Here is a 27,718-nt window from a genome sequence, read left to right as displayed (position 1 = left end):
ATCATTGAACTTTATTATTTTTCTAGATTTACGTAACTTCACTATACATGCACGTGGCAAGACGAACATAGAGAAGCGATAAATAAAATTGGTAGATCGTCTCACATATCATCGCGTTTCTTTTTTGTCCTTCCAGATATCTTTTGTTAATCCGGACATAGGCATCATAACGAATATTTTGAAATTATTTTACGCGCAAATACTTTCCTAAAATTCGATTCGATTCGATTCGATTCAATGATGTAAAATGCGAATAAATTATGGGTGTCGGATATGTGTATCTGTAAAACGTACATACTTGTGATTACGTTAATAATAACGAATAGTAATTTGATAAAAAATGAATAAATTATAAGGTATGATCTGCCGGTCGAAAAAGAAACCTAGCTCCGCATGTAATGTAATGTACCTACTTACTTACATCTGTATCTTCTATTTTCTTTTTAGGGTAGGTATGTCAACCATTCGATTGGATTCTCATTCGCTTGTTTAATAAAAATGAAATACAACAGTTTTACGCGTCCCCTTTCCTCAAGTAGTGTAAATCGGATTTACATAGGATAACGTGTTCTTCGTTACAAGTAAGATCATAACGAAGATCCATCGGCACAACAATTACGTAATTAGTTATACTTTGAACGATTATCTTTCTCTACTACAAACAATTGCTCCGATTCCTTCATCAAAGATAAATTGTCTCATGAATAAGAGCGGAAAACGTATATAAAGAGTTACCGCGTAATGGTACATACTAGACGGCCGTTCTGTCAATCGACAGTGAGTAATCTGTGTTGAAAAGATTGCCGCGGCATTGGGAAAATGTTCTCAACCGCGATTTTGTTTCTTTTCTGTTTGATGAAAAATACGATTCACGTGGACGCGGGATCACCGAGAATCGTGATAGTCGGTGCCGGTGCTTCAGGTATCGCGGCTGCCTCAAAGTTACTTGAAAACGGTTTCGATAATGTTCTCATCCTGGAAGCCGAAGACAGAATCGGTGGACGTGTAAACACAGTAAAATTTGGTGAGTTTCCAAAGATACGAACGTGTATTTTCGATTAACGATGATCTGAGACGCGACATCTCTGTGTTCCCATAGATGAATATGTCGTCGATTTAGGCGCGCAATGGATTCATGGCGAGAAAGGAAACGTTGCGTATCAATTGGCAGCTCCTTTAAACGTTACCGATCACTCGGATCCGTACTACGACGAAATATACACCAAGTCTGGCCAGTTGCTCGACTCGGAAATTATGAGCAACGTTACGGAATTCTTTATCCAATTACTCGAGTCGATAGACACTACAGAAGATTGCAACAACACTGCTTCTATGGGCGAATGTTTTGAAAAAAAGTACGAACTATAAACGTACATAAAGTGGATATGTACCGTATCGCAAGGGTATTCGTGACTCATTATCGGACATTAAAAACGAAAGACAAAAGATTTCAGATTTTAATCCAACTATCTATAAATGATAATAAAAAAAATACGCGATAAGTCACACTTTGTACATTCATTTACAATGTTAAATTTGCGTTGCTAGGTCGAAACAGCATTTTGCACTATTTCCGGAATTAAACGATACAATGCAGGAAGAATTACTATGGCGTTTACATATGATGGAAACAAGCCTCGATCCCGCCGATTCCTGGTACGATTTATCGTTGTTGGACTATGCGTACATGGGATGCGAGGGGGACAAGACGATAAATTGGAAGGAACGCGGATACAGCACCATCTTAGACATATTAATGGTGCGATGAATGCGTTCCTATTAGAAAATAATATTCTAACGCTATCGATATAGTAGTAGTAATTGTCCTTAAATTTCTCCGTTGTAGAAAAAATTTCCAAACCCGGAGGAGGAGTTACCCGTGTTAAATAACACAATTGTTAAAGCCGAGGTGACGAAAGTCGATTACTCGAGCGAAAACGGTAGTACCGTGAAACTAACGACACTCGACGGAAACGAATATATAGCCGACCATGTAATCATGACGCCTTCTTTAGGAGTGCTTAAGGCACAATACGAGACACTGTTTCATCCTCAACTACCAGAATCAAAGATAAAAAATATCAAGGTGCACTTTGCTCGTCCAACGCGGTCTACTCGCAACTCGTGTCTATGGAGTTTCAAACTAAATATTATTATCAACTTGTACCTTAGGGTTTAGGTTTTGGAAATGCCTGTAAAATAATCCTGGCGTTTAACGATACTTGGTTCAACGATAGAGGAATGAAAAACAGAGGCTTCAGCTTCTTGTGGAGCGAGGCGGAAAGAATGGAGCTCGATGCTGATGTAAGTACCTACTTACTGAAAGTAAACGATTTTTATGAAAAAAATTCATTTAAACGCGTTTATACATCTTTCAGCCGAAAACGAGGTGGCTGCCATACACGATGGGAGCGTACGTCGTCGAACATAAGCCTCGATTGTTGCTCCTATGGATTTCCGGGAAAGGTGGACGTTTGATGGACGATCTGACGGACGATCAAGTACTGGAGCAGACTGTAAGCATGTTAGAAAATTTCTTAGGAAAGGAATACAAAGTCGCTAGACCAACAGCAATGATAAGGTAATCGGTATCTACATACACTAGTAGCATATCTTGGGATTATGAAAATGTTGTTCTTCGTTCTTATCTTGTTACGACATATCCGTATCTTTGATTTTTTTTTGTAGAAGTAAATGGCATGAAAATAAACACTTCCGTGGCACGTATAGCTACCAAAGCATAGAAACTGTGAGAAGAAACACAAGTGCGAAGCAGTTGGCCGAACCGATTATGAAAATGGGTAAACCGGTGAGTTTATCGACTAAATGACAATAATTTTCGAGAAATCAGAGAGCTAAAACTGCATCGCGTATTTTTCTCGTTCCAGGTGATACTATTTGCGGGAGAAGCTACCAACGAATACCATTTCTCTACGGTGCACGGCGCTATTGGTTCTGGATGGAGAGAAGCCGAGAGACTGATAAAACTGTACGACGAAAACGATAGTAGAACGGAACGGAATTAATTGTAAACGTTGTCGTATAAACGCGAAATTACCAGTACAGTACCAAATATAAAAATTTCCTCTTTCTTCTAAACTAAAACTGTGCGTTTATGTATACATATGTACAAAACGACGATCACTATTGCCATATTTAAAGATCAATTTTTTAAAAGGTGATGCCGTAGAAAAACTTGTGCCTGTTTTACACCAGTTTCGTAAGCACCGTGAGTCGTCGAATAAAAGTTGTCGTGCGTTGCTTCGCCGGCGAACATAATAACAGGTATATCCTAAAATAAAACAATACTCTGTAACAGGTTCCTCCGTATTCCATAACGAAGCGCGTCAGTTTCTTTACCTTACTGCTATAGTTTCCTATTATTTTACTCCATATTGGTTCTGCTAAAGTGGCCGGCGATACCCCGTTCTCATCACATTTTGTTGAAATATGACTGTAACTACCACGGACGTAATTGTTTGCGTTCCACTGCGTTCGCAGACATCTTTTCGCCAACGGCATCGCATCTAGCTTCAAGTAATGTTTGAGCAAGGTTGCGCAATCTATTGCTACTTGTTGTTCGCTTAAAGTTTCAACGATATAGGCACCACGACCACCGACCCAACCGAGAAGCACACCTTCGTGATCGGGAAGTACATCGAAGCCTGTCAGATCTCTGGTCCATGTGGGCAGCGTTTCATTACAATAAATATCCGAAACGCCGCTTTCCTTCCAGAGCAGTTGAAATCCTTTCGTACCAGGTTTCCACCATGGTGTACCAAAGTCCAGGAAGATTTTGTTAATCAAACCGAATCCAAGGCTTTCGATTGCCTGATCAAAAGGAGACGGCAACACTGGGGTGAACATGTTTTTGTAATTCTCTTTCAAGTAACCAAGGGAGCTAGTGATTATAACACAGTCGGTGAGAATTTTCGTGTTATCGGAGAGTGTGAGTAGAACAGGAGTAGAGCGATCCTTAACGACAACTTGTTGCCACTCGATCAAATCAACGGAAGTGTTTAGACGCAAATTTTTTCCATTCAATCCATCGGCGATAAGTTTCGATAATGAATTGTATCCGGCTTTAAACGAAAGATATTCCGGTCCTCCGACAAACTGTAAAATGCGTAAATTTTAATATCGTCGACCGTTCGAGGGTACAAATCGCCTATCTGATGTACATTTACCTTGAATTTCCCCCAGTATTTTGTGGACAACTCGTCTAATGTGAGACAGGAATTGTCGATCATCAGGAATCTAACATTCCAATCGAATAACTCTTTTTTTATGTCTGTTATTGTTGCCGACTCGTCCCTTTGTTGCAAGTGTTTTTTTAAGGAATTCGTTAAAACTCTGCCAATATTCTCAGAACCTGGTTCGACGTCTCTGTTTTCATAATCTTCTAGAGTGTTACGAACAAGATCGTCTATCTCTTCTACTATCGTTTCATCGACTCTAATACCGTTATTACGAATGAAAATACCTTGACCGTCTCTAAACGAAACGTCTGAAAGTAAACCATTTCGATAGCATAACTGTGCCAACAGACTTTGATCGCCGTGTAGAAATTGAGCACCACTTTCTATCCAACTTTTATTCCACGCTAACGAACGAATTCGACCACCAATCACGGTTTGAGCTAAAGCGAAAAAATACAGTTGATCATAGACTATAATACATTTATCTTTAAGTAGAACTTTTATCCGAATTTCATTTACCTTCGAACAGTAGATAATCGCAAAAATTTGCGTCCTCTAATGTTTTTGCAGCTGATAATCCTGCTATACCTGCACCTACTATTACAACTTTCGTTCTTGCTGTAATCTGGTTCGCACTGCCCACCATCCTTCCCAATTTCTTCAAGCTGCTTATCGCTTGGTTTAACCAACCACACGTTCTACACGATTTCAATCGTGATGTTTTTATTAACATTTCCACTTATTAAGAATTTCTAACACACGCACGCACACACGCACGCACGCACGCACACACATTAACCAAGATAATATAAATTACAGATAACATCTATAACAAACGTAACAACAAAATAATGACAAAATCTATTATTTATTACTTATAATAATAATCAGTAGAGAATTTTTGACAGTAATCAGCAAAGCATTTAATATTAACCCTCTATAACCCAGTGTGACTCAAGTCCATTATCTACATTTTTTCATTCTAATTTCATTCTACGATCAGCACAACAAGTATAAATTTCAGTTTAAAAGCAATAATAGTATAGCCTACGAACAATCAGAATACAACTATTAATATCTCGGACAAGGATCGTTACATTTGAAAATTCCCGATCAACGAGAGTTACCTTTCAATTTATATCTCGTTATCATTGGTTATAATTTCTTTTCCGAAGCCAGGCATAATTTGAGTTATAAAAGGCTAAGTACAGAAGTATATGTTTTAAATTCCTTTCCCTATGGGGATAAAATAATAAAAATAAACAGTTATTTGGTAGAGAAACATATTTCAAATATTCACGTACAACTTAATGTTGTTCGTTTAGAAAGTTCTAAATATACATATAAGAAGTATCTGTTCCTTGGATGTTGTGTAAAGCATCAAGTAAGTCTATAAATGACCATCGTCCTTTATGAAGAAACATGTGGCTCTGGACTTAGAGCTGTGACTTTAACCGCCTAAGAAAAACCATGCTGATCAATACAAATAGAATGCGTTAATAAACGTTAAATATTTTTAATATACACTGATCTTTCACTCGTGTTTTCCCGTTAAAATAAAAATACTTTAAAAGCAATAATGATAGTAAAATGTATAAAATAATAAACGTAAAAAATCATACGAATTATCTTTCAACAAATATCTATTGAATCCGATGCTTAAACGAATTTGAAAAATGTCGAGTGTGATGGAAGATGAGTCGCAACCGGAGAAAATTGTATCTTGACGATGGTTAGAGATAGGTAAAATTAAACAGAGTATCGAATAATGCGGAATCACGATACAATTTTATCATTTTCATACATCGATGCGTCTACCAAAGGATACATTTCTATCATTTTTTGCTTCCACAAAATCAATACTTGTAATTTAAAATCCGTCATCAGAATTAGTGGAACGAATGATCAAACAGACTGTACCATTGTATGCTATAACTACATTATCCGAATAATCTTGAAATATTTAAAAAAAATAAAAAATATTCTAGAATTTACCTATGAAAGTTTATTATTCTATTTGCTTCTCTGAAACCCGTTTCAACTGCTCCATGCACGGTAGAATAATAATGATCGTGCGTTGCTTCTCCGGCAAAAAGAATTACCTAATAAGCAAACAAGATTATTAGGAAATTTAATATACATTATTGTTCAAGTATTGAATTGTGTAAAGTACACATACAGGCTTGCCATCGGCCGTTATAAGTGGATCTGCTAAATCTTTTGTCTTCGCACTCAGCTTTTCGGTCGTTAGGCTTTTAAAGCTGTAAGATCCACGGAAATGTTCGTCCGTATACCACGATGATCTATAAGCAATAAAAGAAACATTAGAAAATGTTTAAACGTTGAAATTGAAATATTTATTACCTAATCGTTCGATGAAATTTCGGGATATTGTACGCTTTATCGAGAAACATTTTTAATAGCAGGAACAATCCGTCGGATACGCTGCTGTCGGACAGTGATTCCATCTGTTTCGCATACTTGCCAGAGATCCATGCGCATAATACTCGTGGCTGATAGTCTACAGGAACGAATGCAAAAACATCGCACAGCCACTCGTATTCCTAAATCACACACAATACATTTAATATAGTTAAGAATCGAGTTAACAACAGTATAGTCGAATTAAATAATACAACTGTACTTGTCCGTGAGATTTAAGAAATTCTGTTTTATCTTCTTTGGACCAAATTAAACTGAAGCCGGCACAATCTTCTTGCCACCATCTATGCGAGAATTCCAGGAACACCTTGTTCACGGTTCCAATATTCAAGCCCTAAATAATATAATTAGAATCTATTTAAATGAAACTGATTTAAATGAAACGCATAATGAAATTGTATACAGGAAAACGTGCCTTGATTGCGCGTTGTTTTTTATCAGGCAAGATCGGCGCGAACATCGTAGCGTGTTTCTCTTTTAAAACTCCAAGAGACGGAGTAAATATAACATGAGATGCTGTGTATTTAACACCATCTTTTGTTTTTACAACTATATTGTTACGCGATCTATAGTCGATATTAGAAACATCTTTATTAAATTCAATCTTTTCTATTATGGGCAATAAGTTCATTTTACCACAGGCCTTACGCTGAAAGGATAATGGTACAGAACGATATATTTTATAAAATATTGGACAGTATATTATAATTATAATTAATATAAATTCCTCTTACAGATAATAAATCAAACAGTGTTTTATAACCACGGTGTTTCCAATTAAGTACAAGATCTCCTTCGCAGGTCCAATAATTCGTTATTTCTTTAGCAGAAACCTCAAACCATGAATCACTGCATTGAAACGAATTATCAAATTTATGCATCCAATCTAACAACTGTTCTGCTCTATCGGGAGTAGTAAATGGATTTTCCTCGAAAATTCTATAAAAACTGAAAACAATAAATGATTACATCGTTCAATGGAATCACAATCCAAGTTCAAAAAATAACTTTACAAAAATTTTAACTTCTGTCAGAAGCAGATTGCAGAGAATAATCGAAAATTGTTATACCGTTACAATGTTTAAATTTAATTTGTAAAAATTTAAAATGTGATATTCGATCTACGTGTTTTAGAATTCGCGGCTTCAATTCGAAATTTAAGCGGTGAAATCAGATTGCAATACGAGTCATCGGCCTTGAAGTGTGTAGTGGTGGGGGTAGGTATGGTATATTTGTGAAACAAGATTTCCTAACTTGACATAGAACCGTACGTAAGTACGTTCGTGTACGTAAAATTAACGTCTTCGTGTAAATCATTTTTTATACTGTTGCTCGTGTTAATTTTATATTATATTTGAAAATATGCTTTTAAAAACGTTGCAACGTACAGGGATGCACTATAATATTAAAGTCAAAGAAAGAAAGTATTGAAACTTATCTTTCTGCTGCATGTATCATAGATATACACAATATGTTTGCAAAAAGGTACGAATTATTTTCTCAACTGTATCTGAAATAAAAACATTCTACAGTTGTAATTTTTCAAAATGCATGTATCGTTGTAATTACTATTTCCGTTTAGTAAATAAAGTAACATGGAATTGAAAACATGATTTTAGTAACATAGATCCTGAACTGGAAAGGTTAAGAAAGGAGGTAAATGACCCACCAAATTTAGATACAGTAACATTAAATATAGAAAGAGCTACAGCACGAATTCATGCATCCTATTTATTTGAGCAAATTGGACGATCTACGTTGCAAAAATTATGCTTGCTATTGAGCTCTACCGCTACAGGAAAAATGTACAGCGGATGGCAAGAATTTGCAGCACACATGGGCTTAACGATAGAACAAATACGTGTACGAGGGCATAAAGTGTTATCGACATAATTAATTTCTAGCAACAATATTTTACCCAATAACTCTATTTTTCTAACGACCGTTCATTTTCTATAGTGTATAGAATATGACTTCAAAGGCTTGCAGGATCCAACTTATTACGTATTGCTGGCGTACGTACAACACACTGGAGCAACTATAGATAAAATTTTAAACGCCTTGCAAAAAATGCATCGTTTCGATGTAATTAATGAAATAAAGGACAACATTTCTGATTTAATGGATGCAATTCCACAAAATGCTACGACCGATGGTAGTTTAAAAACTGTTGCATACGATGTTATCTATATTTTTTCTGTAAATAGAAAAGTTTCTTTATACTTGCGTAGAATCTACCATATTACGATCGAAAAGTGTTCCAAGAGCACCGTTAATTTTAACTCCGATAGAAGTTGCGCAGAAAACAGAAAAGGAGAGAGACAATTGTAAACACGTCGTAGAAGATAACTTACAAAAGGTACCATAGATTGTTTGCTGTAAATACTTAAAGAATGGGATTACGGTAAATAATATAAAAAATTTTCTTCTTTACCTTGTTCGTAGACTAAACGGATGTACGGATGTGTAGTCATGTTAACGTTTGCCGATGATGGCTTAACGACAGCACAACGTATAGCAAAAGTATTTAGGTCTAAAGAACCTAGAATCGGAGTACTCATACTTCAAGAACAAGAAAACTATGTATACAGCAGAGCGGAAGAGTTTGTAGATGATTGCTTTAAACAGGTAATCTTGTGTGTTTCCTATTAGAAGATCTTTTTAATATTTATCGATTACTTTTAGGTAAATTTCATCGTACCGATATTAACGCAAGGATACTTGGAAAAAATACATAATCCTAAAAATATATATAGCGAAGATCAAAATAAATTGGACACAAAGTATATAAAATATATATATTCCTTATTGAGGTACGAATATATGAGAAATCAATGTGTCAATTGTCGTGTTAGGTGTGTTCATCGATATCGTACTTATGCTTCTGTTTAATGTACATAATAATAAAGGTGAAAATCTTTGATTAGGTGTATAGTTTCTGATAAAGAAGTTTACACGGTAATAAGAGCAAATTTGCATCCAACGTTGCAGGCATGGTTCAGGGAAAGCGACATCGATGCATTTATTGAGAACATTCTTTTAAAAAAATGCTCAAGGTGAATATTTATAGAATAAAAATGAGAAAACTTTTTATACAGAGAATAATATTGTATCTTATGTGTATATATTTTTAAATTTATGTACTTACCGATTTATAAAATATTCTCCGTAAGAATTTGAATTGTTTATATCGTCTGTGACATGCTCGGAAATATAATAATACAACTTTAATGTTTCTACGGCTTCCTTTTTTGGTAGTATTTCACCTTGCGCGGTCACAAAAATATGTCCATTGAAATCGTTGAAACATCTTGACGAATCCAACAGTTTATGTGGAGAAGCAAGATCAAAGACTACATTTCCACGTTCACCATGAACCCATTGCGCCCCTAATTCTACAACATTATCCGCTGAAAATACAGAAACATAACTAGCCTGTGATTTCCGATGCAAATCAAATATGTTACTTACAAAATTCTACCGTGTGTATTCTGCCACCAATCCGATTTTTTCCTTCAAGAATCGTCACGTTTCCGAAACCTTTCTCTATCAATCTAGCTGCTGCAGCAATACCTGCGGCTCCAGCTCCAATAATTATTATTTTTGGTTCGTTAACCATTATTTCATATTAACACGTGCCAAAGTAAAAGATTAGCAATTGATTATCGTACTGCCGGTATCTTTACATATTTTCATAACCATATGCTTATAGCATTACGATACAATTACCGTTCTTACTTGGAGCCTAATCAGATTACTATAAATATTAACTATAAAGATATCCAGATACACGACATCCTTCTAATTAATATTTATATAACCATGAATATCCACATAACCATATCGTGCTTATCATGTTACGAGTAGGATATGCTTGCTGCTATCCCCACCACTCCGTTAGACGCTAAGGAAATTGTCCGATTTGTCGTTACTATTACCACTTACTACTAATGGAAATTTCGATGCACTCGATTATGCCAGATACGCGTACTTACTTACGTGAGCTCGTGGAGTTTCGAAAAGACGACAAAGGCAAACTGACGCATGCCCTCTTTCTCGATTCTCCGAAGCTGCCCGAAGTAATTTCGGACCGCTTCGTGGGAGTCGAGAGAGAAAGGCTCACATTTGCCTTCTCGCTCCCACACAACTGAAATCCGACCTCCCGTCAACGGCATACGATTTGGCTTCTCGACTGCCCAGGCATTTTTCCTTTCCGACCTATGTAGGCGCACATAAGCAAAGTACCCATAATGAAAAAAAAATTTTGTAAAATTTATTTTACGGAAATACACGTTTTAAGACCTCCTGATCATATTTTAATTATTGAAAAAAAAGAAATTTTTTTTTATTCCCATGTATGAGCACACATGTGTATATTATTAATACGATTTTTGAAAATAAATAAAGTAAAACTTATCTCATTGAAATTTTTTGTAGAAGTTGAGCTGATGCATACCTAGAAAAAAGTATTAGACAACATTTAATTTTGATTTCGATTAAAAATCAAATTTATATTGTTTTAAATTCGCAGCCATTAGCTCGGTGTTACCCATAATGAAGAAGTTGTTCTTCAAAGGTAACACCGATTACCAGGTCTCACCACGAGGAGGTTGCTGCGAGTGGAGACCCAAAGTGAGACCGATGGAACAAAGTTCGATCGACCTTCCTTTTTACACACTTAGAAACTAGATTACGCAAAAAAAAAGATGCCAAGTAATTACTTTTCTAAAACAAAGGAGGAAGCTAAATTGTGGGAAACGCGACACGACGAAACGCGACACAATACTGCACAGTGCAGTAGGAACATGAGGTGCGACACGTACCGAATAGCGGGTCAAAAGGGGCAGCTCGTTACCTCTTAGCAAGTCCAATTGAAGGGGAGGAGAATCGACGCACCAGACACGGGTTCCCCATTTCTCCAACGCGTCCTGCTGGGAGCCCGTAGGACCCAACCCGGGACGTCTGACACAGGAGAGGGATCCTGAGTCGGGGCTACCGCAGACAGGAACAGGTCCCCTCTACGGCCGATGACTCTTTCCCTAGAATTGTCTCACCAGAGGACGGCAACCGACCCTTCGAACCATCTAAACGGCCGATCACTTGCTTTCTACATTAAAGCAGCGGTGACCGGAGAAACGAGACTGGAAAAGAAGCTATTAATTATTTCATCACTTGGCAATCTACGCAGTAAATAAAATAATATACAATGTAAATTGAAAATTAACGTCGTAGGTGGAATTGAGAATTAATGTGAATTAATAAAATATAGGAAACATCGGAAAAACAAGGAAAAGAAGGAAAAAGAAAAATTCGACGTTAATTTTTACATTCGCGCCGCGCCTTAAAATTAATCGGCTTACATTTAAATCCCGGCCGATGAATCCGACGTCATCTATTGATCTCCTCCTCCTCCTAGAAATTGATCTGGTAAAAAACTGAAATAAAAATTAGTAGTTATGTGTACATGTAGACAAATAATAAAACCTAAATAACAAATTAGTTTGAAATAAGGAATTGGAACAATCCAACGAAGTAAATTAACGAAACGAATCATTCGAAAAAAAAAGAAACCAACGATGTGTACTTTGAATTATAGATTAATTTTGAAAATTAAAAAACCAACGAAGCGCAAGACGAATAACAAAATAAATCGTAAAAGAACAAACCAACGATGAAAGCGAGACGAAGATAGAATAGAATAAATTGAAAAATATCAACCCAACGATGTAACGAATATAGATAAAACTAGATGAACGAAGAACCCAAATATGAAAATACCTATATACATAAAAATGCAGAAAAACACAATATTTTCATTAGTTATATTAATATTAATTGTATCTATACCAAAACCAAAGGGTGATCCTTCCTTCCTGGTCAGCATCGCAGAAGATATCTGAAACAGAAAACAAAAACGCGTGACAGTACCCCCGGCGGTTCCAGGAGTACTGAAAATAGTTGCCCAGCTGTGTCCACTTTTATGCAGTCAAGCCAAAGTATCAACGAGCCAATCAGCAGCCAGTCCGCTGGGGGCGACCATCGTCCGTCCTCCTTGAAACGTTATAAGAGCCCCCTGAGGCCCTCGCGCGGGAGTTATCTCCCAACCACCAAGCAAGACGGACCGCATCGAGATGAAGAATTTAATTGAAGATTTACATTCGATCAAAATCGAAGATGGCGGCCAAGAAGATGTTTCACGAGCAGCGGCCAAGGGACAAAACCGGTCTTTTTAAAGACCAAGAAAATCTCATTTGTGGGAACAACTTATGCAATGAACTGAACAACTTTTATATTTAACAACTCAGAGACACTTTACATCTCTGTTTTGTAACAACTTTTATATTTAACAATTCAGAGACACTTTACATCACTGTTTTGTAACAACTTTTATATTTAACAACTCAGAGACACTTTACATCTCTGTTTTGTAACAACTTTTATATTTAACAACTCAGAGACACTTTACATCTCTGTTTTGTAAAAACTTTTATATTTAACAATTCAGAGACACTTTACATCTCTGTTTTGTAACAACTTTTATATTTAACAATTCAGAGACACTTTACATCACTGTTTTGTAACAATTTTTATATTTAACAACTCAGAGACACTTTACATCTCTGTTATGGAACAAGTTATGCAATAAAACTGAACATGGTATATTTGCCTATATGTATAGGAAGGAAATTCGTCGTTAGTATTGTCGCCCGTCGATGCACTTCATTATGCAAGATCAGTATACTATCTAATTTTATTTTTTATTATACCGGTTTGTAATATCGTAAAGATCAATGCAAAAACATTATGCACGGCTCTTGTATTTCTTTGATTTATCCAAGTAGTCAAAGTATAATATTTAACAAACTTTTGATTCAAATAAAATAACGAATGACAAAAAATTTGAGTACCTGTTACATGTAACCTATGTATAAATGCATAACTAATATTGATATACGCATAACGAACTTAGTTTGTGATATGAAACATTAAGAAAAGTGTAAATTAATAAATAGGTTTCAAAATGGGTATTCCGGGTTTAACAACTTTCATAAACAATCGTTCAGATCGTTATTTGGAATAGTTCGAGCTACGTGATACGTATTTAGTTATTTAGCTGTCGAATATATAATTCGTACAAGTGCAATTGTGTTTTTGGCGGTGATTACGATAAATACGCTCAACGAGTATCGGATTTTTTTGACGATTTGTTAAAGTGCAATGTAGTACCATTAGTTTTGATCGATGGCGGTTGCGAGGATAAGAAACTGCAAACAGTTATATCTAGAACTAAAGTAAAGATTCGTACAGCATCATCTTTTTCTCCGATCTGTCAACAGAAAATGAAATTTTTGTCCTTTACATATTTAGGAAGTTTTCAAAGATGTTACGAGAAAGAAGAATGTTCGTCATGTGCAATGCTTATTCGAAGCTGATAATGCTATAGCTACTGTAGCAAGGGTATTGAATTGTCCTGTATCGAGTTATGATTCAGATTTTTATGTGTTTGGGACATTGTACATACCATTTGATACATTGGACAATTACACGGTGAAAAGTTCAACTGGAAATGGTTACACGAAACGTTGTAAAATTTATAAAGTTGAACACTTATTAAATTCTTCTAGAGGTCTAAGTCAATCTACACTGCCATTAGCTGCAATATTACTAGGCAATGATTATGTAAAACGTGGTACATTTAGAAACTTCTTTCGTTATTTAAAGTTACGACGAATAAGAAGAAAAAGGTATAGTAATCGACAGTACTGTATAGAAGCAACTTTACAATGGTTGAGCAGGTTTTACACCTTGGACAGAGTAGTCATTGGAATACCATGTAGATCACCTAAAACCGTAAGACAAAATATATTAAGCATAATAGAAATCAATATAAATGGCTATACAAATGCATCTGCAGAAATACTTGTTCCATTGGGGTTTTTACAGGAATATGCAGCTCGTGCCACAACACATTCCATAAACAGAATTTTTAAATTTGATGGGGATGTTAATAGTCTAATGTACATAGAAGAAACTGATAAAAATGGAGACTTTGAATCATCCGAAGAAGAAGAAGAAGAGGAAGAAAACGAAGTTGAAATATTAGACATGCTTAAAGGGGTCAGAATCTGCTACCAATAATGCACTACTAGCTAATGTACCTAATTTGTTTGTAGATGAATTTCTTATGGGCAATTATCCTGCATATTTTATGGACTTGTTGGTTCGACGTTTATATATTTGTCCTGTACAAATAGAGGATTATTCCTATCCATTGAGCAATGTAATAAGTTTAAAAATTATTAGAGTTATATATGCATTTCTGTAATCAGGAATGAATAGAAGGAGAGGTTTCATGAAATACATGATGAGAGACTGTAATAAAAAGCTTAAATGTTACGAACTAGAAGGCACCGACACTAAATTTTCTTCCCCATTACTGTCCCTATCTAATCTTAGAGAAGTACCATTAACGAGTCCAGGATTAAAAAATAATGTACAAACATGCGTCATTGATTTTTCATTACCATTTGAATTTAAATTCAAGTTATATAGACACAAATATATAAGCAAAGCCCATATTGAATGAAAAATTGATACGTAAATACACGTTTCAAGACCCTCTGATCATGTTTGACTTAAAACAATACTTTGTAAATAAATCGTTTGAATATAGTTTATCGAGTAAGACCTTCGAAATTATTTTCAAACGATTTATTTTCTAATTGTTCTACTATTTCAAATAATAATTTTTTGAACTTATAGCAAAGAACGTTTATTTAATATCAATTCAATAAATTCAATTTGTATTTGTATATTTTTCGCCTATATAGGCAAAAATATACCATGTTCAGTTTTATTACACAAGTTGTTCCAAAACAGAGATGTAAAAAGTCTCTGAGTTGTTAAATAGAAAAGTTGTTCAGTTTAGTGGTTCCCACAAATGAGATTTTCTTGGTCTTTAAAAAGACCGGTTTGTCCTTTGGCCGCTGCTCGTGAACCATCATCTTTGGCCATCTTCGATTTTGATTGAATGGAAATCTTCAATTAAATTCTTCATCTCGATACGGTCCGTCTTGCTTGGTGGTTGGGAGATAACTCGCCGATGAACGCCTCAGGGGGCTCTTATATCCTAGGAGCACGGACCCTGACCAGTGACCGAGCGACATCTGTGCAATTTTGATACACGAATTGTTAACGAATTGTCCCCCAACATAAAATTAAAGAATCATTATTTCGATAATGAAATACTTATAGGTCTATATAAAGCATTTCTACATATTCTCCGTCGAAACACGCGTTGTTTGTAACTTGAAACATTAAGATCCTTCAATCCGTTCAGAAGTTATAATGTTTTAACCATACGCATGAAATTTCGAGCGAACATTTCTGAATCTTTAAAACATTATAACTTTTGAACGGATTGAAGGATCTTAATGTTTCAAGTTGCAAACAACGCGTATTTTGATAGAGAATATGTAGAAATTGAATATTGAACAACTCAGAGACTGAACATCTCTGTTATGGAACAACTTTTATATTTAACAATTCACAGACACTTTACATCTCTGTTTTGTAACCACTTTTATATTTAACAATTCACAGACACTTTACATCTCTGTTTTGTAACCACTTTTATATTTAACAATTCACAGACACTTTACATCTCTGTTATGGCACAAGTTATGCAATAAAACTGAACATGGTATACATATTTGCCTATATGTATAGGAAGGAAATTCGTCGTTAGTATTGTCGCCCGTCAATGCACTTAATTATGCAAGATCAGTATACTATCTAATTTTATTTAATCAAAACTAATGGTACTACATTGCACTTTATCGAATCGTAAAAAAAATCCGATACTCGTTGAGCGTATTTATCGTAATCACCGCCAAAAACACAATTGCACTTGTACGAAATATATATTTGACAGCTAAATAACTAAATACGTATTACGTAGCTCGAAATATTCCAAATAACGATCTGAACGATTGTTTATGAAAGTTGTTAAACCTGGAATACCCATTTTGAAACCTATTTATTAATTTACACTTTTCTTAATGTTTCATATCACAAACTAAATTCGTTATGCGCATATCAATATTAGTTATTATGCATTTATACATAGGTTGCATGTAACAGGTACTTACACAAATTTTGTGTCTTTCGGTGTTTTATTTGAATCAAAAGTTTGTTAAATATTATACTTTGACTACTTGGATAAATCAAAGAAATACAAGAGCCGTGCATAATGTTTTTGCATTGATCTTTACGATATTACAAACCGGTATAATAAAAAATAAAATTAGATAGTATACTGATCTTGCATAATTAAGTGCATTGACGGGCGACAATACTAACGACGAATTTCCTTCCTATACATATAGGCAAATATGTATACCATGTTCAGTTTTATTGCATAACTTGTGCCATAACAGAGATGTAAAGTGTCTGTGAATTGTTAAATATAAAAGTGGTTACAAAACAGAGATGTAAAGTGTCTCTGAGTTGTTAAATATAAAAGTGGTTACAAAACAGAGATGTAAAGTGTCTGTGAATTGTTAAATATAAATGTGGTTACAAAACAGAGATGTAAAGTGTCTGTGAATTGTTAAATATAAAAGTTGTTCCATAACAGAGATGTTCAGTCTCTGAGTTGTTCAATATTCAATTTCTACATATTCTCTATCAAAATACGCGTTGTTTGCAACTTGAAACATTAAGATCCTTCAATCCGTTCAAAAGTTATAATGTTTTAAAGATTCAGAAATGTTCGCTCGAAATTTCATGCGTATGGTTAAAACATTATAACTTCTGAACGGATTGAAGGATCTTAATGTTTCAAGTTACAAACAACGCGTGTTTCGACGGAGAATATGTAGAAATGCTTTATATAGACCTATAAGTATTTCATTATCGAAATAATGATTCTTTAATTTTATGTTGGGGGACAATTCGTTAACAATTCGTGTATCAAAATTGCACAGATGTCGCTCGGTCACTGGTCAGGGTCCGTGCTCCTAGGATATAAGAGCCCCCTGAGGCGTTCATCGGCGAGTTATCTCCCAACCACCAAGCAAGACGGACCGTATCGAGATGAAGAATTTAATTGAAGATTTTCATTCAATCAAAATCGAAGATGGCCAAAGATGATGGTTCACGAGCAGCGGCCAAAGGACAAACCGGTCTTTTTAAAGACCAAGAAAATCTCATTTGTGGGAACCACTAAACTGAACAACTTTTCTATTTAACAACTCAGAGACTTTTTACATCTCTGTTTTGGAACAACTTGTGTAATAAAACTGAACATGGTATATTTTTGCCTATATAGGCGAAAAATATACAAATACAAATTGAATTTATTGAATTGATATTAAATAAACGTTCTTTGCTATAAGTTCAAAAAATTATTATTTGAAATAGTAGAACAATTAGAAAATAAATCGTTTGAAAATAATTTCGAAGGTCTTACTCGATAAACTATATTCAAACGATTTATTTACAAAGTATTGTTTTAAGTCAAACATGATCAGAGGGTCTTGAAACGTGTATTTACGTATCAATTTTTCATTCAATATGGGCTTTGCTTATATATTTGTGTCTATATAACTTGAATTTAAATTCAAATGGTAATGAAAAATCAATGACGCATGTTTGTACATTATTTTTTAATCCTGGACTCGTTAATGGTACTTCTCTAAGATTAGATAGGGACAGTAATGGGGAAGAAAATTTAGTGTCGGTGCCTTCTAGTTCGTAACATTTAAGCTTTTTATTACAGTCTCTCATCATGTATTTCATGAAACCTCTCCTTCTATTCATTCCTGATTACAGAAATGCATATATAACTCTAATAATTTTTAAACTTATTACATTGCTCAATGGATAGGAATAATCCTCTATTTGTACAGGACAAATATATAAACGTCGAACCAACAAGTCCATAAAATATGCAGGATAATTGCCCATAAGAAATTCATCTACAAACAAATTAGGTACATTAGCTAGTAGTGCATTATTGGTAGCAGATTCTGACCCCTTTAAGCATGTCTAATATTTCAACTTCGTTTTCTTCCTCTTCTTCTTCTTCTTCGGATGATTCAAAGTCTCCATTTTTATCAGTTTCTTCTATGTACATTAGACTATTAACATCCCCATCAAATTTAAAAATTCTGTTTATGGAATGTGTTGTGGCACGAGCTGCATATTCCTGTAAAAACCCCAATGGAACAAGTATTTCTGCAGATGCATTTGTATAGCCATTTATATTGATTTCTATTATGCTTAATATATTTTGTCTTACGGTTTTAGGTGATCTACATGGTATTCCAATGACTACTCTGTCCAAGGTGTAAAACCTGCTCAACCATTGTAAAGTTGCTTCTATACAATACTGTCGATTACTATACCTTTTTCTTCTTATTCGTCGTAACTTTAAATAACGAAAGAAGTTTCTAAATGTACCACGTTTTACATAATCATTGCCTAGTAATATTGCAGCTAATGGCAGTGTAGATTGACTTAGACCTCTAGAAGAATTTAATAAGTGTTCAACTTTATAAATTTTACAACGTTTCGTGTAACCATTTCCAGTTGAACTTTTCACCGTGTAATTGTCCAATGTATCAAATGGTATGTACAATGTCCCAAACACATAAAAATCTGAATCATAACTCGATACAGGACAATTCAATACCCTTGCTACAGTAGCTATAGCATTATCAGCTTCGAATAAGCATTGCACATGACGAACATTCTTCTTTCTCGTAACATCTTTGAAAACTTCCTAAATATGTAAAGGACAAAAATTTCATTTTCTGTTGACAGATCGGAGAAAAAGATGATGCTGTACGAATCTTTACTTTAGTTCTAGATATAACTGTTTGCAGTTTCTTATCCTCGCAACCGCCATCGATCAAAACTAATGGTACTACATTGTACTTTAACAAATCGTCAAAAAAATCCGATACTCGTTGAGCGTATTTATCGTAATCACCGCCAAAAACACAATTGCACTTGTACGAATTATATATTCGACAGCTAAATAACTAAATACGTATCACGTAGCTCGAACTATTCCAAATAACGATCTGAACGATTGTTTATGAAAGTTGTTAAACCCGGAATACCCATTTTGAAACCTACTTATTAATTTACACTTTTCTTAATGTTTCATATCACAAACTAAGTTCGTTATGCGTATATCAATATTAGTTATGCATTTATACATAGGTTACATGTAACAGGTACTCAAATTTTGTGTCATTCGTTATTTTATTTGAATCAAATGTTTGTTAAATATTATACTTTGACTACTTGGATAAATCAAAGAAATACAAGAGCTGTGCATAATGTTTTTGCATTGATCTTTACGATATTACAAACCGGTATAATAAAAAATAAAATTAGATAGTATACTGATCTTGCATAATGAAGTGCATTGACTGCCGACAATACTAACGACGAATTTCCTTCCTATACATATAGGCAAATATACCATGTTCAGTTTTATTGCATAACTTGTTCCATAACAGAGATGTAAAGTGTCTCTGAATTGTTAAATATAAAAGTTGTTACAAAACAGAGATGTAAAGTGTCTCTGAGTTGTTAAATATAAAAGTTGTTCAGTTCATTGCATAAGTTGTTCCCACAAATGAGATTTTCTTGGTCTTTAAAAAGACCGGTTTTGTCCCTTGGCCGCCATCTTCGATTTTGATCGAATGTAAATCTTCAATTAAATTCTTCATCTCGATGCGGTCCGTCTTGCTTGGTGGTTGGGAGATAACTCCCGCGCGAGGGCCTCAGGGGGCTCTTATAACGTTTCAAGGAGGACGGACGATGGTCGCCCCCAGCGGACTGGCTGCTGATTGGCTCGTTGATACTTTGGCTTGACTGCATAAAAGTGGACACAGCTGGGCAACTATTTTCAGTACTCCTGGAACCGCCGGGGGTACTGTCACGCGTTTTTGTTTTCTGTTTCAGATATCTTCTGCGATGCTGACCAGGAAGGAAGGATCACCCTTTGGTTTTGGTATAGATACAATTAATATTAATATAACTAATGAAAATATTGTGTTTTTCTGCATTTTTATGTATATAGGTATTTTCATATTTGGGTTCTTCGTTCATCTAGTTTTATCTATATTCGTTACATCGTTGGGTTGATATTTTTCAATTTATTCTATTCTATCTTCGTCTCGCTTTCATCGTTGGTTTGTTCTTTTACGATTTATTTTGTTATTCGTCTTGCGCTTCGTTGGTTTTTTAATTTTCAAAATTAATCTATAATTCAAAGTACACATCGTTGGTTTCTTTTTTTTCGAATGATTCGTTTCGTTAATTTACTTCGTTGGATTGTTCCAATTCCTTATTTCAAACTAATTTGTTATTTAGGTTTTATTATTTGTCTACATGTACACATAACTACTAATTTTTATTTCAGTTTTTTACCAGATCAATTTCTAGGAGGAGGAGGAGATCAATAGATGACGTCGGATTCATCGGCCGGGATTTAAATGTAAGCCGATTAATTTTAAGGCGCGGCGCGAATGTAAAAATTAACGTCGAATTTTTCTTTTTCCTTCTTTTCCTTGTTTTTCCGATGTTTCCTATATTTTATTAATTCACATTAATTCTCAATTCCACCTACGACGTTAATTTTCAATTTACATTGTATATTATTTTATTTACTGCGTAGATTGCCAAGTGATGAAATAATTAATAGCTTCTTTTCCAGTCTCGTTTCTCCGGTCACCGCTGCTTTAATGTAGAAAGCAAGTGATCGGCCGTTTAGATGGTTCGAAGGGTCGGTTGCCGTCCTCTGGTGAGACAATTCTAGGGAAAGAGTCATCGGCCGTAGAGGGGACCTGTTCCTGTCTGCGGTAGCCCCGACTCAGGATCCCTCTCCTGTGTCAGACGTCCCGGGTTGGGTCCTACGGGCTCCCAGCAGGACGCGTTGGAGAAATGGGGAACCCGTGTCTGGTGCGTCGATTCTCCTCCCCTTCAATTGGACTTGCTGAGAGGCAACGAGCTGCCCCTTTTGACCCGCTATTCGGTACGTGTCGCACCTCATGTTCCTACTGCACTGTGCAGTATTGTGTCGCGTTTCGTCGTGTCGCGTCTCCCATAATTTAGCTTCCTCCTTTGTTTTAGAAAAGTAATTACTTGGCATCTTGTTTTTTGCGTCGTTTTAGTTTCTAAGTGTGTAAAAAGGAAGGTCGATCGAACTTTGTTCCATCGATCTCACTTTGGGTCTCCACTCGCAGCAACCTCCTCGTGGTGAGACCTGGTAATCGGTGTTACCTTTGAAGAACAACTTCTTCATTATGGGTAACACCGAGCTAATGGTTGCGAATTTAAAACAATATAAATTTGATTTTTAATCGAAATCAAAATTAAATGTTGTCTAATACTTTTTTCTAGGTATTCATCAGCTCAACTTCTACAAAAAATTTCAATGAGATAAGTTTTACTTTATTTATTTTCAAAAATCGTATTAATAATATACACATGTGTGCTCATACATGGGAATAAAAAAAAATTTCTTTTTTTTCAATAATTAAAATATGATCAGGAGGTCTTAAAACGTGTATTTCCGTAAAATAAATTTTACAAAATTTTTTTTTCATCATGGGTACTTTGTTTATGTGCGCCTACATAGGTCGGAAAGTAAAAATGCCTGGGCAGTCGAGAATCCAAATCGTATGCCGTTGACGGGAGGTCGGATTTCAGTTGTGTGGGAGCGAGAAGGCAAATGTGAGCCTTTCTCTCTCGACTTCCACGAAGCGGTCCGAAATTACTTCGGGCAGCTTCGGAGAATCGAGAAAGAGGGCATGCGTCAGTTTGCCTTTGTCGACTTTCCGAAACTCCACGAGCTCACGTACGCGTATCTGGCATGGGTGCGTGTGCACGGTGTGCACCCGGCGGTCCTTTTCTGGCATCTCTGGCTGAATGCGTATGTAGATTTAGATAGTATCGTGTGTTGAATGGAATAAACTTTCAAAGTGTTGTGAATGCAATTTTTAAATAGAAAATTGAAAAAGAATGTTGTTAAGAAACATTATTGAAATATTAAACAATGAATGTATCGCAACGTGAAAATGGTACAACGCATCGTTTGATTCAGGTTGTAAAATAAGTTTTCCGCATTGTCGTTATAATATCAACAAATGTATGTACAATTATTAAGTGTGTAAATTATTAATTCGAACGTTCTTACGACCACAAAGTATTCTTTAACATCTTTGCAACGATGGCAGAAAGTAAACAAGAACTTGCACGAAAGGTTAGTAGAATGTACAATTAATCGTGTAAAACAATTCTTTCGTTAATGGCCTGGGTTTCATAAAAACCAAAATATGTTACATCTAATAGAGATACAGAAGAGAAGACGAAGGAGGGGAAAGTGTTTTGGAAACAGACGATAGTTATATCCCTTATGTACCGGTTAAGGAGCGCAAAAAGCAACAATTAGCCAAGCTTGGTAAGCTCGGACAGTCAAAGGACGAAGCTGCTGTTGGAATTATTGGGAAAAGTAGTAGCGAGAATGAAAGAGACGACGCAGACGACGACGATGGACAAGTATGGGGAAGAAAATCGAATATTTCCTTATTAGATCAACACACTGAATTGAAGAAGCTGGCAGAAGGTGAGTCCGTTAAAGAATTTTAGCGAAAGTGCAAGTTAATTAATCGGCAAAATATTTCAGCTAAGAAAGAAAGTGCTATGGAGAAACAATTGAAAGAAGAAGAAAAGATTCTAGAGAGCGTAGCGGAAAACAAGGCTTTAATGGGCGTGGCAGAATTAGCGAAAGGTATTCAGTACGAAGATCCGATAAAAACCAGCTGGCGACCTCCGAGAACGGTTCTTGCGCTAGGAAAAGCAAGACACGAAAGAGTTAGAAGGAAGCTTAGAATTTTGGTGGAAGGGGACGATGTTCCACCGCCTTTAAAAAGTTTTAAAGAAATGAAATTTCACAGAGGGATCTTGAGCGGTTTGGAACAAAAAGGTATTGTCAAACCAACACCGATTCAAGTTCAAGGAATACCTACGGTGTTAGTACATATTTAACGTACCATTAACTCTTTCTTGGTAGAATAAAATGTTTATTTTTACTCTTTGGATATATTATAGGTTGTCTGGTCGTGATATGATTGGTATTGCCTTCACCGGTAGTGGAAAGACATTGGTATTCGTGTTACCTATCATAATGTTCTGCATGGAGCAAGAAGTGGCTATGCCGTTTGTAAGAAACGAAGGACCGTATGGTATAAATATTTACAGTATATACACATACGTACATATAGTATATACGGAGAGTAATAAAAGTAAAAAAAATTGGCTTAATTTTGTTGCAGGTTTAATCATTTGTCCGTCGCGAGAATTAGCAAAACAAACATACGATATCATTCGTCATTATACCAACAGTCTACGGCAAGCGAGCTGTCCTGAAATTCGTAGCTGTTTAGCCATTGGCGGTGTGCCTGTATCAGAGTCTTTAGAAGTGATCAACAAGTTGGTGGATCGTTTGGCACTGCAATCCTTTTTTTACCGCATTGTATTACATCTAGTTTTTTGTTGTTGTTACAGAGGTGTGCATATCATGGTAGCTACTCCTGGACGATTAATGGATATGTTGGACAAAAAGATGGTAAAACTTAGCGTATGTCGTTACCTTTGCATGGACGAAGCAGATCGCATGATCGATATGGGGTTTGAAGAGGATGTGCGAACGATTTTCTCGTTTTTTAGGGTAAAGATATTTAACCGCGATGGTTTTAATACTATTTTATGGTATCGTGTACGTTAAAGGTAAATAAGTACTGTTTACAGGGTCAGAGACAAACGTTGCTATTTTCCGCGACCATGCCAAAAAAGATACAAAATTTTGCTCGATCCGCTTTAGTAAAACCAGTAACGATAAACGTTGGTCGCGCGGGTGCTGCATCGATGAACGTAATACAGGAAGTGGAATACGTTAAGCAAGAGGCAAAGATCGTGTATCTATTGGAATGTTTACAAAAGACTCCACCACCGGTACTTATATTTGCCGAGAAGAAACAGGACGTGGATGCTATTCACGAGTATTTATTGCTGAAAGGTGTCGAGGCAGTGGCGATACACGGTGGAAAAGGTAATATTTACCGGACTGGTCGGAAAGAGAATGTCGCGTTCGATGCTTGTACAAATTGCTTTTTTATTATTATGTTTGACAGATCAGGAAGAGAGGTCACGTTCTGTGGAAGCGTTTCGCGAAGGTCGGAAGGATGTGTTGGTTGCAACGGATGTTGCATCCAAGGGTCTTGATTTTGCCGATGTGCAACACGTTATAAATTACGATATGCCCGACGATGTGGAGAATTATGGTACTTTATTATACTTTTACAAGTATATCGAATAGATTAATTAATTAAATAATACGTTGTTGTTGTTGTTGTTGTTGTTGTTGTTGTTGTACAGTGCATAGAATCGGAAGAACTGGTAGATCCGGGCGGACTGGAATAGCGACTACGTTCATTAATAAAGCAAACGATGAATCGGTGTTGCTCGATCTAAAACACTTGCTCATGGAAGCGAAACAAAAGGTTCCACCGTTTTTGTTGGAGCTTTGCTCGGAGAACGAAAAGTATCTAAACTTGGGAGGTAAAATGCTTCGTGTTAAATCGTTTCATGAATTCATTTCCCTTTTGTTTAAAATCAGAGAAGAAATAGTATTTCCGTTAACGTTTCAGACGAACGTGGATGCAGCTATTGCGGTGGTCTTGGTCACAGAATCACAGAATGTCCTAAACTGGAAGCTATCCAAAACAAACAAGCATCCAATATCGGGCGTCGTGATTATTTGGCCAGCAACGCGGCCGACTATTAAAACAGACATTTTGAAAAAATTTTTGATTTCTTAAAAGGAATATTAACGCAACAACAGGGAAAAATGTGTAAATAGTATCGATAGTTGATAAGTTAATAAAATGTAAAGCGAGACGGTCTGCGTTCTTTCTATGCGTTCCATACGTTTTTGTCCTTTGATTAATTAATTATTTAATTTACCGTTCCCTTGTTTCGAATCTCTATACGCGATCCTTTTATGTTTTCGCTGTCGATATGCATACGTATGCAATAAGTTTCCGGTAGCTAGTTCTAATAAAACAAAGAGGTAGAAACTGTTTAGTAAATAACATACTCGGTTAAATTAAAGTTAAACGATGATTCGAGAGAAGGATGGGGCGGTTGACGAAGAGAAGAAGAGGATTCAGGAGCGGAAAACCATCGAGATGGAAAATTGTCGACAAACGTTGTTTGGAAGGAGCGAGAAGAAGCAACGTTTACGTGAAATACATATCGATCGCAGAGAAGCAACGGAAGCGATAAAAGTTGAGCAGGATAAAAAAGCCTTTGAGCTGAAAGTTAGTCAGGGTGAACGTGCACGGCGATTGGCCGAACAACTGTCGGTTCGTAAACGTAAGCGCCTAACTTTCTTTTACATGATGTTATTTTAAAGTTATCGTTTCCGCACCATTGCACAGATTTCGAATTGGGAGAATTTTTGGAAAAGAGGAAAGCAAAGTACGCGAGTTTGGTAAATCGGTCCGTGGAGAAGCTGGAAGCCGGATTAACCGAGGAGAGAAAACGAGACCGGAAGGCGTTAAATTTAAACTTGTTTAACGTATGGCCTTACATCGATCATTTCGACGCGAAACAAGAAGAAGAGAAGAAACTGAATTACAGAAGAGAATTGGAAAACCAGCTGATTGATAATCGTCGGATGCAGCGCGAGAAGGAGGAAGAGAAACACCGGGAGCGCAAAATATCGGAGGATGTTGGAGAAACGTTGCGCAAAGAGAACCTAGAAGCAGAGAAATCGAACAAGGGCACTGCTCTCCTGTTGCAAGCCGAAAGAGAGGCCTTTATCAAGGCTAGGCAAATATGGAAAGAAAAACGAAAGGAAGTTCTCGGAGAGGAGTACGATCAGATTTCACGGATAATTGGGAAAAAGGAGGTTCTGCGAAAGGAAGAAGCCCGGCTAAAGGTTTAAAGGGGAATTCGTTTATTGGAATCGAACGTCCCGGGCGAAAAAAGAAACATCGTGGCATTATTTTCTCTTTTAGATCGATACGCGCGCAAAGAAGGACGCGACGATAGAAACGATAACGAATAAGATCAAGAACGAGGAATACAAGAAACTGGAACGCGAAGAAATTACTCGTGAGTTGTATCTGGCAGAGAGGGAAGATGAATTGGCAAACGAGGCGGTAAAGCTAGCGTTTAAGAAAAAGCAAACTGCGACACAACTGTTGCAAGATATGGTAAAACTATAGCAGTGTATCGCGTGCGCATTTTTATCACCACTAGGTTTCCATTCAAATATCATTAAAAAGTTGTTCGTTAATGTTTAATACGGTGTATCGATAAATTTCCTTTAGAAAATTTCTATGTTTTGTTGAAACGTGTTCGGTACCAACGGAAAGGTAAAATTAGAGTACCATGTACATATTACTTTAGTTGCGTTTTTTATATTCCGAGGCGAGGCATCGGAAAGCTGTTGACGAAAGAAAAGCGAAAGAAGATGCAGTCGATGCAGCGTTCGGTAGATATCTGGCCGACGAACGACGAAAATTAGAGGAACAGGAAAAGCAAAAAGAGCTTGCTCGTCGCGAGAAAAGTATAGTATTTTGATTCATCCGTGTTTCAAATAAAATTCTGCAACGTGACAATAATTGCCGCACATTGTATCCCGTTACACATAGGTATACGATACGGAAACGAATTAAGAGAGACTATAACGAGGAATAGAATAGAATATTTACAAGAGGTTGCGCATACGCGATCCGGAATAGATCGAAAGGAGGTAAGCGGTAAAGAGGAAGACGGCAGAGTCACGCGGAAAGGAAAACGCGATGCGGAAGTCTGCGCGAACCGTAAAAGCAAATGTTACTCGGAAATGGATCTTGAAACTTGGGAAGCACAACAATCGAACAACACGGTACACGCATAAATTCTTTCTTTCTTTCTTTCTTTCTTTCTTTCTTTCTTTGTTTCTTTGTTTCTCTATGATAAGCCAGAATATCGTATTAAATTCT

The 27,718-nt window shown here is 36.1% G+C and overlaps 7 protein-coding genes across 11 annotated transcripts; 5 read left to right on the top strand and 2 right to left on the bottom strand.

The window, feature by feature from the left end:
* The first annotated feature begins 508 nt into the window (after positions 1-508).
* Positions 509-26,814, top strand: LOC122405324 (spermine oxidase-like). Of its 3 annotated transcripts, XM_043409988.1 has the most exons (10): positions 509-1,024; positions 1,100-1,355; positions 1,549-1,759; positions 1,847-2,086; positions 2,173-2,304; positions 2,379-2,581; positions 2,689-2,809; positions 2,889-3,047; positions 21,740-21,745; positions 26,804-26,814. In XM_043409988.1, exons 1-8 carry the CDS (start codon positions 820-822, stop codon positions 3,024-3,026), a joined length of 1,506 nt encoding a protein of 501 aa, XP_043265923.1. In that variant the 5' UTR covers positions 509-819; the 3' UTR covers positions 3,027-3,047; positions 21,740-21,745; positions 26,804-26,814. The 3 variants fall into 3 exon arrangements, 2 of the variants coding, with proteins under 2 accessions (XP_043265923.1, XP_043265922.1); XR_006259757.1 differs by lacking the exons at positions 21,740-21,745; positions 26,804-26,814 and adding an exon at positions 3,179-3,292 and having other exon boundaries at positions 2,889-3,107; XM_043409987.1 differs by lacking the exons at positions 21,740-21,745; positions 26,804-26,814 and having other exon boundaries at positions 2,889-3,177.
* Positions 3,043-10,525, bottom strand: LOC122405322 (spermine oxidase-like). 2 transcript variants are annotated; one of them, XM_043409984.1, is made up of 12 exons: positions 10,113-10,525; positions 9,790-10,051; positions 7,376-7,589; positions 7,057-7,290; positions 6,844-6,975; positions 6,564-6,763; positions 6,379-6,502; positions 6,195-6,301; positions 4,719-4,897; positions 4,188-4,639; positions 3,361-4,116; positions 3,043-3,292 (listed from the first exon to the last, which is right to left on the bottom strand). In XM_043409984.1, the coding sequence occupies exons 1-12, from the start codon at positions 10,258-10,260 to the stop codon at positions 3,164-3,166; spliced, it is 2,937 nt and encodes a 978-aa protein (XP_043265919.1). In that variant the 5' UTR covers positions 10,261-10,525; the 3' UTR covers positions 3,043-3,163. The 2 variants fall into 2 exon arrangements, with proteins under 2 accessions (XP_043265919.1, XP_043265920.1); XM_043409985.1 differs by lacking the exons at positions 9,790-10,051; positions 10,113-10,525 and adding an exon at positions 7,712-7,828 and having other exon boundaries at positions 7,376-7,580.
* Positions 7,884-9,725, top strand: LOC122405327. 2 transcript variants are annotated; one of them, XM_043409991.1, is made up of 7 exons: positions 7,884-8,126; positions 8,261-8,504; positions 8,601-8,796; positions 8,873-9,000; positions 9,087-9,269; positions 9,327-9,454; positions 9,569-9,720. In XM_043409991.1, the coding sequence occupies exons 1-7, from the start codon at positions 8,113-8,115 to the stop codon at positions 9,699-9,701; spliced, it is 1,026 nt and encodes a 341-aa protein (XP_043265926.1). In that variant the 5' UTR covers positions 7,884-8,112; the 3' UTR covers positions 9,702-9,720. The 2 variants fall into 2 exon arrangements, with proteins under 2 accessions (XP_043265926.1, XP_043265925.1); XM_043409990.1 differs by having other exon boundaries at positions 7,885-8,126; positions 9,327-9,496; positions 9,569-9,725.
* Positions 13,769-15,358, top strand: LOC122405329 (protein asteroid-like; the record flags this gene model as incomplete). The annotated part of the gene is made up of 4 exons (XM_043409993.1): positions 13,769-13,933; positions 14,010-14,492; positions 14,586-14,759; positions 14,816-15,358. Coding segments are annotated over 4 exons (903 nt in total), but the record flags the coding sequence as incomplete, so codon positions are not given.
* Positions 18,080-19,672, bottom strand: LOC122405328 (protein asteroid-like; the record flags this gene model as incomplete). The annotated part of the gene is made up of 4 exons (XM_043409992.1): positions 18,080-18,622; positions 18,679-18,852; positions 18,946-19,428; positions 19,505-19,672. Coding segments are annotated over 4 exons (906 nt in total), but the record flags the coding sequence as incomplete, so codon positions are not given.
* On the top strand, positions 22,589-25,518 carry LOC122405323 (ATP-dependent RNA helicase abstrakt). The gene is made up of 10 exons (XM_043409986.1): positions 22,589-22,926; positions 23,016-23,289; positions 23,350-23,695; positions 23,775-23,908; positions 23,999-24,155; positions 24,231-24,393; positions 24,474-24,774; positions 24,857-25,006; positions 25,101-25,283; positions 25,373-25,518. Exons 1-10 carry the CDS (start codon positions 22,894-22,896, stop codon positions 25,507-25,509), a joined length of 1,878 nt encoding a protein of 625 aa, XP_043265921.1. The 5' UTR covers positions 22,589-22,893; the 3' UTR covers positions 25,510-25,518.
* Positions 25,842-27,674, top strand: LOC122405325 (meiosis-specific nuclear structural protein 1-like). The gene is made up of 5 exons (XM_043409989.1): positions 25,842-26,099; positions 26,165-26,667; positions 26,747-26,944; positions 27,162-27,300; positions 27,386-27,674. Exons 1-5 carry the CDS (start codon positions 25,844-25,846, stop codon positions 27,631-27,633), a joined length of 1,344 nt encoding a protein of 447 aa, XP_043265924.1. The 5' UTR covers positions 25,842-25,843; the 3' UTR covers positions 27,634-27,674.
* Positions 27,675-27,718: the final 44 nt, after the last annotated feature.

This window comes from Colletes gigas, unplaced genomic scaffold, assembly GCF_013123115.1.
Source record: "Colletes gigas isolate AHSC1104 unplaced genomic scaffold, ASM1312311v1 Colletes_gigas_Sc00004, whole genome shotgun sequence".
Lineage (NCBI taxonomy): Eukaryota > Metazoa > Arthropoda > Insecta > Hymenoptera > Colletidae > Colletes > Colletes gigas.
Note: the sequence above shows the minus strand (reverse complement) of the source record. Positions and strands in the feature narration are given on the sequence as shown.

Bases quoted from the DNA above. Each gene is read 5' to 3' on its own strand.
- LOC122405324 (XM_043409988.1), top strand. From the start codon at position 820: ATGTTCTCAACCGCGATTTTGTTTCTTTTCTGTTTGATGAAAAATACG. The intron at 2,087-2,172 runs GTGCACTTTGCT...CTTGTACCTTAG, and splicing joins CAAAGATAAAAAATATCAAG to GGTTTAGGTTTTGGAAATGC. The intron at 2,582-2,688 runs GTAATCGGTATC...TTTTTTTTGTAG, and splicing joins AGACCAACAGCAATGATAAG to AAGTAAATGGCATGAAAATA.
- LOC122405327 (XM_043409990.1), top strand. The intron at 8,505-8,600 runs GTACGAGGGCAT...CATTTTCTATAG, and splicing joins TAACGATAGAACAAATACGT to TGTATAGAATATGACTTCAA. The intron at 9,001-9,086 runs GTACCATAGATT...CCTTGTTCGTAG, and splicing joins TAGAAGATAACTTACAAAAG to ACTAAACGGATGTACGGATG.
- LOC122405322 (XM_043409984.1), bottom strand. From the start codon at position 10,260: ATGGTTAACGAACCAAAAATAATAATTATTGGAGCTGGAGCCGCAGGT. The intron at 7,291-7,375 runs GTAAGAGGAATT...TTATCCTTTCAG, and splicing joins CACTGTTTGATTTATTATCT to CGTAAGGCCTGTGGTAAAAT. The intron at 6,503-6,563 runs GTAATAAATATT...TATTGCTTATAG, and splicing joins AAATTTCATCGAACGATTAG to ATCATCGTGGTATACGGACG.
- LOC122405323 (XM_043409986.1), top strand. From the start codon at position 22,894: ATGGCAGAAAGTAAACAAGAACTTGCACGAAAG. The intron at 23,696-23,774 runs GTTAGTACATAT...GATATATTATAG, and splicing joins GTTCAAGGAATACCTACGGT to GTTGTCTGGTCGTGATATGA. The intron at 23,909-23,998 runs GTATAAATATTT...ATTTTGTTGCAG, and splicing joins AAGAAACGAAGGACCGTATG to GTTTAATCATTTGTCCGTCG.
- LOC122405325 (XM_043409989.1), top strand. From the start codon at position 25,844: ATGATTCGAGAGAAGGATGGGGCGGTTGACGAAGAGAAGAAGAGGATT. The intron at 26,945-27,161 runs GTAAAACTATAG...TTATATTCCGAG, and splicing joins CACAACTGTTGCAAGATATG to GCGAGGCATCGGAAAGCTGT. The intron at 27,301-27,385 runs GTATAGTATTTT...CGTTACACATAG, and splicing joins GCTTGCTCGTCGCGAGAAAA to GTATACGATACGGAAACGAA.